This window comes from Triplophysa rosa, linkage group LG13 (assembly GCF_024868665.1).
Source record: "Triplophysa rosa linkage group LG13, Trosa_1v2, whole genome shotgun sequence".
NCBI lineage: Eukaryota > Metazoa > Chordata > Actinopteri > Cypriniformes > Nemacheilidae > Triplophysa > Triplophysa rosa.
Genome location: NC_079902.1, coordinates 1,110,604 through 1,120,055, shown reverse-complemented (window position 1 = coordinate 1,120,055; position 9,452 = coordinate 1,110,604). Strand labels below are relative to the sequence as shown.

General features: G+C 41.6%; 2 protein-coding genes across 2 annotated transcripts; both read right to left on the bottom strand.

Annotated features, from left to right (window-relative positions):
* Positions 1–845: 845 nt before the first annotated feature.
* Positions 846–2,612, bottom strand: glod5 (glyoxalase domain containing 5). Its single transcript, XM_057349605.1, has 4 exons — positions 2,470–2,612; positions 1,728–1,886; positions 1,453–1,608; positions 846–1,273 (listed from the first exon to the last, which is right to left on the bottom strand). The coding sequence occupies exons 1-4, from the start codon at positions 2,521–2,523 to the stop codon at positions 1,139–1,141; spliced, it is 504 nt and encodes a 167-aa protein (XP_057205588.1). The 5' UTR covers positions 2,524–2,612; the 3' UTR covers positions 846–1,138.
* Positions 2,613–4,019: 1,407 nt separating this feature from the next.
* On the bottom strand, positions 4,020–9,251 carry rlim (ring finger protein, LIM domain interacting). Its single transcript, XM_057349594.1, has 4 exons — positions 9,119–9,251; positions 7,785–7,988; positions 6,874–6,978; positions 4,020–6,746 (listed from the first exon to the last, which is right to left on the bottom strand). The coding sequence occupies exons 2-4, from the start codon at positions 7,951–7,953 to the stop codon at positions 5,038–5,040; spliced, it is 1,983 nt and encodes a 660-aa protein (XP_057205577.1). The 5' UTR covers positions 7,954–7,988; positions 9,119–9,251; the 3' UTR covers positions 4,020–5,037.
* Positions 9,252–9,452: the final 201 nt, after the last annotated feature.

Below are 9,452 nucleotides of genomic sequence, written 5' to 3'. Positions count from 1 at the left end.
GAAAATAGTCATATAAAATGGTTTTAAGTGATAAATAGTCTTGTGTCCTCGGTCTGCTGCGGTCTAAAATCAGGTGACCTTAATTATTGCGCCGATTAAACAAACATGCGAGCCATTTTCTAAAAATAGGAGACATTTCTATATTTTCTACCCCAACCATTCTCCCATAGGCTTTTATTGTAGAAGCACAGTTACGTTTATTTGTTGATGCTCTGAAATTACAGCTGTCAACTACACAACTTTCAAACATTTATAATTTCATTTACGTTAGAAAACAGTTTAACTGTAAACTTTACTGTTTACGCAGTACTCATGAAGTTATGCTCTACAAGCCTGGACAAGGGTTTACATATCAAATAAAACATGTCAAGCTTGAATTATTCTGTCTCGGGTGTTTTTCAGCTCTGTGAGACAGAATGTGTCTCTGAACACAGAGCACATTTTCCCTTTCCCAGAAAAGGATGATGAGAGTGTATGACACAAACACTGAACAATCCTTTCACTTTAGTCTCATGTGTTGAAATGTTTGCTTAAAACTTGTGAAATTATTTCGAACACAAAACAAAGCAATAATCCAACACCTGAGATATTAAACTAGCTTAAGATATCAAACATGTTTACTTGTTTCAAATCACTAGGACATGTGTGGAACAGTAAAGCCGGTTTAGCACTGACACAAAGCAAAACCTTGTTACACTAAAGTTAATTCAGTATGTTATGTTTATGACAAGTCAATTAATGATAGCTTACTCTAATGCTGTATTTTAGTAACTTTAGAAAATGTAGCTTTGGCATTCTGCAGAAGTTCTTCTGCATCCCACGGAAAGAAAGAGACATTTCTTTGAAAACACTATTTATTTACTGGTAAAGAGTATTTAACTCATTTAAAAGACATAAAGTACAGTATGTAGAAATCACACAAAACAAGAATGCCAATGACGTTTTTACATTTAATGTCTTTCAAAAATACATTTGTAACCTTTTTTCACTGAAATTAAAAGATAATGCTTGTCTTTGGATAAACACGCTTTCCTAAGCGCCTGAACTTGCCCATAATGTTCCAGACCATGTGCAAATCAACCATTATGAAAGAACTGCCGGGAATGAATTATTACAGTTTATATCACATAATTAAATGCTACTTGTTTTTCTGTTGTTGGTAGTTTGAGACCTCGATCAAGTTGTCATCAGGATCACGAAAATAAACAGAGCTGATGAGACCCACAGCGCCGGTTCTGTCAACTGGACCCTCCTCGACTGTCACTCCGCACGCCTGCAATATCACAACGGTTGTGTACTTTATACAGAGGGAATAGATGTTATACAGCTGGGTCCGAGATCACGCTAATAAAATGCACATTTGAATGACATATTTGGATTTCATCAGATTTCATCTCTAATGCATGTTGTAATTATGGAAACAGCTGGATGTGTGTAATATAGATTTAAAACCTTGAGATGGGCAGCAACAGTTGTCAGTGGGGTTTTGGTAACAAGGCACAGGTCGGCGGATCCTGGAGTCGGGATTTTGGCTTTAGGCTCAAACTCCTTCCCAACCTGATGCAAGTTAAACTTTTGCTCTCCAAAACTCAAAGCTTTGCGGTCTCCCTGAAACACACAACAAATCAATGTAAATGGCACTTTAAATTCGTTGTTGTTGATAATAAAAAGGCTTCATGTGACAACACACTGCTGCCATCATGTGGTATTAAGTGTTTTCGTTCTACCTTAAAAGTGATGACCTCCATTCCCAACACTGTAGAGTAAAAATGAGTGGTTTTGTTCAGATCTCGAACTGTGAGCACCAGGTGGTCCAGATGACTGATGTTAACCGGACAGGCACTTCTGAAGCGGACTGACCCGACTCCATTAAGAACTGATAGTAACTATGTCACAATGTAAAAAAAACATTATTGTTTCTGTTTCATTTCGCATTTCTTTCTAACGTGTTTCCGAACCTTTTTTAAAATACACCATTTATTGTTAATACAAATATATCGTGCAGTATGACAATAGATACATCATTTCATATGCCAAGTTATCTGTGCAGTTACGGTTTTCAGCCACACAAATACTATGGCGGAGGATTAACCTGTACAATTATATTCGTGACGAAACGCACAACAGCCCGTTGATTCGTCACTCGTGTAACCAATGCCTCCGTCCAAGCCAATCAGTTAACTGAGCGAACGTCACGGTATATTCAGAAGCAACCCCTTCGGCATAGTAGGATTCGTACAGTTACCAGGAAGCATCGCTAACATTTTTACACTAACGTTTTTCAACAGATATTAAATGTTTAGTCAGCGGTAAGATTTGGCCTACTGCTACGCAACAGTTATACTGGTCTGAAATGACTCCATACATCAGAACAGTCGGTAAACGCATTTATAGACTCAGTGTACTGTAGTAACCGAGCAGTAAATGAACTAAACTTACAGAGAGACTGAGGTTATTCATTAACGTTACCTGTCCACAGCTGGAGTAAGAGCGGAGTACAGAAGCACACACACGCAGAGTCATGATGTTTAACACCGCAGATATCAGCTGTTATGCCACACTTTTCAATACTAACAGGAGGCAGACAAACTGAAAACTGACATCACACTATATACCGTATTCACACGATTACGCACGCGACACAGAGCAATAGACCGAAGGGGCAAATAACCCTTCAGCCATCCGATTCTGAACTCTAATGATGCTCCAGTGTCTGATGACGGTCGATAATTGCGGGATTTTATTCAGGACTGATTCCTCCCAACCGCTTGTGATCATGTTAAGAACATTGTGTGAAAATATAACCTCGATATCTTCAATGTTGCCAGAATAGGCCATTTCAAAGAAATCAATGATTTAAGAAGCCTACTCCCGGTGCCTTTCTGTTATACAGGCCGAAACACGGTGTCAACATATCATTCACTTCAGTATTATAAATGAAAAATACTGGCGTTACCTTGAAATAAAAGCAGATTGAGACTGCCAACGTAATTATGATTGCTAGATTAGGGAACATTCCAAATATTAATAAGACGAATGTTTATTATTGCTACCGTGTATGTATGTGACACAACAAAATATAAATGTAGTTGTTGATATTACATCCCAGGCAGCACAGATATGGCGGGGACATGCAGTTTTGTTACAAATGCAATCTTTAAAGGAAATTTCAAGTTTTCCAACTGTTGCAAAGTAAAGAGACAGGGTCTTGCCATCACAAATGAAGAATGACCAACATCGGGTACACCTCTCTGGAATCTAACGGATTTAAACGAATCAACTTTTGAGTAGAAATGTAGGCTATGAACAATCCTGATGTTTGAAGGATTTCTGAGGAACACAGCGCAGGACAAACCCGTTAGAAAAGGTTTTAAAAGCATGAGGAGTACGCCATCTAAAGGTACAAAACACGCACACACATATTTTCACTAAAATGCCTCGTTACCACATGACGTAAATGACAAGCTTTTGGTTATATCCTTTATATCAACAAACTATTCCAGTCTTGCTGTTGTACATATCTTTATTGTAATTTACAAATAACATTACGGCATAAACCAGAACAGAATGATAATTAGGTTGCAGTCTTTTATGTGCTCTAAGCAGTGGTGTAAGACAAGCAAACCTTTCAGAACTCACTCAATTCCTCAAAGCTCAAGCCACACTTTTATCCGTCCGTCCATCCGTCCGTCCGTGTGATCACAGCATATTGCTCAGGAGCAGCAGGTATTGCAAAAATTGTGATAGCAGGGAGGTGGTATTCACATTGAAACTTTAAATTTGACGAGACACAGATGAGGACACAGATTTTATTCCGTTTTAAATTGGAAGCTAGTCAAAAAAATGACTCGATATAACCTATAAATATGACGCTGAGAAACTTTTATAATACAATACATGAACTGAACTGAATTGTAATGTACATTTAAACAAGAGTTTGCGTTGCTTACAATGTGTGAAATGCTGATTTAACTCGAGGTTGTCGGGATGTCAGGGTTAGGCTCCAGTCAACACAGAAACAATGACATCAGATATTTTAATATATTGTCTCTAAATAATAACACTGCATTTTTGTACCCTCATGGGACTAAAGAGCACCCATGTAAACCAACCATTACATGATGAGAAAATAATCATTCCTCCTCGACGAAGATAAATGGTGCTATTTTCATTGTACACAACCATTAGAAAAACTTAAGTCTTCATTTTAAGTGTTAATATTTACAGACTACAACGTACAATGTCAACATGTTCTATACATTTCTCCTCTATTAGCATTGCACAAAGTTGTCTATACATCGCCGCACCGGTTTTTGGTGTGTGAGGTGTGTTTGAATCAGCCATCTGATGTATCATGGTCAAATCTGGGAAGACCTGATGCCTCAGCGTAGCATATTTACAGCCTTTTTTGTCGTTTAGGCGTCTGACCGTGTGGTTTTCAAAACCAGAGCGTTACAGAACACTCAAATGACAAATTAATCTCTTCTTTAGAGGATGACATATTCATTCAGGAACACTGCTTGAAATGTTCTACTGTCAGCTGTTTAGACATTCATGATGCAAAACAGACTTTCTTTCTAATTGAAACACAACCAACACTGTATGAAACCACAAATATTTAAGACCCAAACTGAATGGCAACTGTCAAGCGACTGTTGAACTGACCTGGGCAGCAGTGTCATCTACTTAACTTTTATTGCAACCTAATGTGGATGCTCGCTTAAAATGAAAGAATCTCTTCATGTTTACCACCCTCATATCATGCTAAAAAAACAATGTGAAGTGAGAATTTAGAACTGTAGCACAGCCCACATCAGTTGTGTCGTGCACCCAAATTTATTCCACGGTGAGATGGGTCGAAATACACTGATCTGTAGTTTTGCATACAAACTTATTCTTGGCCAAGCCCATTAAATAAGGTAAAACCTAATGATTCAGGCTTCATATAGGATGTGTGGAAAAAGTCTGAATACAAGTCCTTGCATGACTACACACTAAGGAAAAGAGGTGGGAATCGTGCCACAGAACCAATTGTGGCTAGACGACACTCTCGCGGTTGGCGGAAACGAGAACCGCCCGGCGACAGATCGGGCAGGTGGAGTTCTCGGAAAGCCAGCGGTCGATACAGTGCACGTGGTATTCGTGAGAACAGGGTAACTTCCGCAACTTGTTGCCTTCGGCGTATTCCGTGATGCAGACGCTGCAGGTTTTAAGCGCATCACTCTCGCCAAAGTTTCGCATGGACAGGTTGTCGATCTGCTCTTTGGTGAGGCCTCGTGGCTGATCGTCGTCATCCTCGTTGAGTAAGAAGAAGTGCGCGAGTCGCAGAAAAGGCAGAGAGCCGGTCTCATCCAGGCTAATGGGAGCTCGAGGTCTGGCCCGGCTCTCGCGAGGAGACGCAGCGCTGGGAACTCCACCTTCCACCTCCCTCTCTTCTGTCCGTGCCTCTAAATCGCTCTGGTTGGAGCCTCCGGACCCAGAAACGAAGGAATCCGCGGTTCCAGTAGACACATCAGGGTTACTCAGCGCGTCGGCGATGTCCGCCGGCGGGCTGTCTGACTCCTCACGGTTGGAGTCAGGATAGTCCGAGTCCATAAAGTAGCTGAGCTCACCGAAGCCAGTCATGATCTGCCGAATCATGGACTGCAGAGCCAAGGAAGTGGCTTCCCCCAGTCCGGCATCCGAAATCCTCCGAATGGGAATGCGGATGGTGCTGACATACGTTCTCACTCCAGCCCGTTCGGAACGCGAAAAAGTCCGGCGGAAACCACCGCGCTCGGTCTCGTATAATAAAGTGTTGTTGGAGGTCTGCGAACGAGACCTTGTGCGGTTAGCGATGCTGTCCCGCTGGCGATACTCTCCGGGACGTACTCTACGTACTTGCAAGTCCAGCATTATAGTTGGTGGACGTCGCCCTGAAGCTCCCGCTTCTCCAGCTGGCGTCTCTCTTTCCTGCGGTGCCTCGGGGGCTGCTCCCGATTCTTGAGCGTCCACTTCCGCCGTGCTCTGCCTAGACAAAAACAGCTGACGAGTCCTTGAGCTACCCTCCACCTGGGGCTCGGGAAGGCTCTCGGAAGTGCGAGGAGGTAGGCCATGCTGAGCGGGAGAAAGTCCATCTAATCTTTCAAGGTTGAGAGGCGACCGACCTCTTGCGGTACGAGCCCTCGTCCGTCGTTGCTCTGGGCTTCTGCTGCGAGCCCTTACTTGACCTCTACGTGGTTGCTCCACTGATGCCAAGGATGGTGGACTTGGTGGGCTTGGTGCGCTTGGTGCGCTTGGTGGGCTTGGTGGGCTTGGTGGGCTTGGTGCGCTTGGTGCGCTTGGTGCGCTTGGTGGGCTTGGTGGGCTTGGTGGGCTTGGTGGGCTTGGTGCGCTTGGTGGGCTAACTTCTCTGTTTAGAGACAAATCTGGCTCGACTATCACAGCCACCTCATCCACCACTGGCTCTTCAACCACCTCTGCTGTCTCCATAAGACTCTCTGGCTCAGACACGGGTCCATCTGGTCTTTCCTGGCTGCCTTCCGATCTCTCTGTCTGCGTTTGCTGCTCGGCTAAGTTTCGATTGACATTGATTTCCAAACTGAAGCGGAAATCTCCACTGTTGGGATTGGTCTGGCTCACAGCCCGCCATGACTGGTTACCCCGGTAACCGCTTCTGGTTGTATTACCCGTCTGTCGAACTGTGTTGAGCCAGTCAAGAAGGGTCTCCCCACTGGGGTTTTCCTCGGTGCCCTCAGACTCTGTCACTGAGAATAACAACATTGTTTGTTTTTGTTCAATTTAAAATATGAAGACATTTCAGACACAAAAGCAGAGACATCTGGGTAATATGGGCTCCATTAACAGCAGGAAAACAAACACCAATAAACTTACCAGCAGGCTCTTCCCTTCTTTCCTCTGTGTTTTCATTGCCGGGCGGCTCGGGGCCATGCTTGATTTGACGAAGACGACTCAACAGTTCATCTGCAGTTATTTCACCTGACAAAGAAATGCAAGAGTGAGAATTGTTCTGAAGTCAGATATCAAAGAAAGACCAACAGAGACTTGTGTGACCTTTTACGCAGACAACCTTACAAATCCAAAGAACACTGCAGACAACTCTACACAATAACACCCTTTATAAATGTTTCTATATCAGAATCTTATTCAATTAAATTGAGAACAAAAAAAAGTTTACCACAAATAATTTTGAGGTATGACTGGCACAACAAACAGGATAATGTTACAAAAATAGATTCACAACATTTTAATGTAGCAAAACGCTGTGCATTTTCTTGGGGTCTTCGTCAAAGTTTTCTAAGCTGCTGTTTGTTGACGTTATCATAAACAAATGCCATAACAGCTTAATAAATATGACAAAATATTTAGACCAGTAAGTATTAGGCTACTATTAACAGAAAACTCAGAATGTGTGCTTACAAAAAGGACAAAGAGTACACTGAAAGAAAGAGGTCTCAGCATTTCCTCATTCATTCATTCCTTTACACTTGAGGAATAACTGAAGCTAAAAAGTTAAAGACTGGTCAATTTTAAAAGACCATCACATGCACTTCAAATCACTGACAGTGAAATAACAACAATGAAAAAGTGAGAGCAGCAACTACAATTTAACATTATTTCAAATAAACAATGCTTAAATGCTATTGTCCTTCAAGACTTTAATATAAGATGAAACTAAAGAGGTCAATGACGGAAACATTCGTTTTGATTCCACCACAAGCTACACAAGCTATAAGATGTTAAGGCAGATGTGTTTACAAGAACACACAAAAAAAACGTGTTACCGGGGGTGCCAAGCAGATTGTTGTCTCTCATGAGCCTATAGTCTTCCTCGCTGAGATTGTTGACAAACTGGTAGAAGGCTTCTTCTCGGTCAAGACGGTCCAGCTGTCTTCTGCGCTGCATTTCTGACTGATCGCTGCCACCTTGTTCTGCATTATCCTGACCCTCCATCACTACTCAGATTCACTATGACCCAGATATCACACCTAAGTACAGATGAAAAGAGAGAGAAAAAATAGACAACATTGTCAATATGCAAGAATCACACTCTCAGTACAGCGTGTACACACACAGACAGACAAATAGCGCCATGGCAATTTTTTATGTTCTTCAAATTTTGGAAACAGGAGTTCTTTGCAACACTTAAAAGTAAGGATGCACCGATGTGTAAATTTTGGCTGAACAACCGATAATTCTTTAACATTGGAAGCGATTAACCGATATGTTGGACGATATACAGTATCTAAATATGCATATAACATGTTCTGAGACTGAAACAAAAGGCAAAACGTGGACAACTGCTTGGACATTCCCTGCAGAAAACAAGGCAACCATTGGTTCTTTTTTCTCTGAAAATCATGTACCGAGTCTACTTTACACTCATTTAAAACTCTTTAACTTTTAATCTTTTCTGGTATCATTTTTATTTAATAAAGAAATGATAGATCTTCTTCCAGAGCAACCCAGAAACGTGTTTTTAATAGCCACAAGTCTAACAGGTCTCAAGACAGAATGTGGAATTAGCATTTCCACAAAAGAAAATCAGGTGTGTTGTTGTAATCGGACAAAACTCTTTTCTAAAACAGAATAAAGGGGCTTTGAGTTGTCGGGTACACTTCAAGCCCTAAAGCAGTAACTTACAGTACAATGCGATGTGAACTTGCGAGTCTCCGTTCAGATAAAATGAACTTGATGCGATCAGAGAGACTGAAAACAAAATGGCATCATCGAGCAAAACAAGGCTAAAGCTCAACACATTTTGAGAAAGACAACCCTTCCCTGCGTCATTTGTACCACATACAAGATACAAGAAGCGAAGTAAACGCATCAGCAATATAAACGACTTTATAAACGCGTTAACAGAACGTAACACCGGTATTACACGATGTTTCTCAGTGTCTGACGATGTGATGGACTGACGGTGAATGCTAACATTAGCTTCAGCTGAGCAAACGTTAGCTCGCACGACCCATAGAGAAACACAGCTCGAGCTGAAGCTAAGCTAACGTTAGCACGGCTATGGGATAAACACAGCAAACAGTCAGACAGCGCTCCAGCGATTCGACGAACACGACAATTATACAAACGAGACGAGAGGAAATAAACAGAACAACACCTTGTTGTGTATGTCGAAGTTAGCGATAACGTAGTCACGGTTGCCTATGTGCCGTTGAGATGTTTTTAAGTGTTAATCTTGACAGCTATTCAAGAGTTCATTTTCTCAAGCGTCTCTTTAGCGTCCAATCTTTTTCCGGTGTACGGAATTGTGGGGAGACAAAATACAAACTAAAAGTTCGTATTTAAGTTGGCGTGGAAACTCCCGTGTTTCTTTTAAATGATTTTCTTTTAGGGTTTCTTCAAATGTATCATATAAAACACTCTCTGGGGTTTTAGATAGCTCAGCTCTATTATTAAAGAAGTGAAGGTCTTATTATAGTCATACTCGCTTT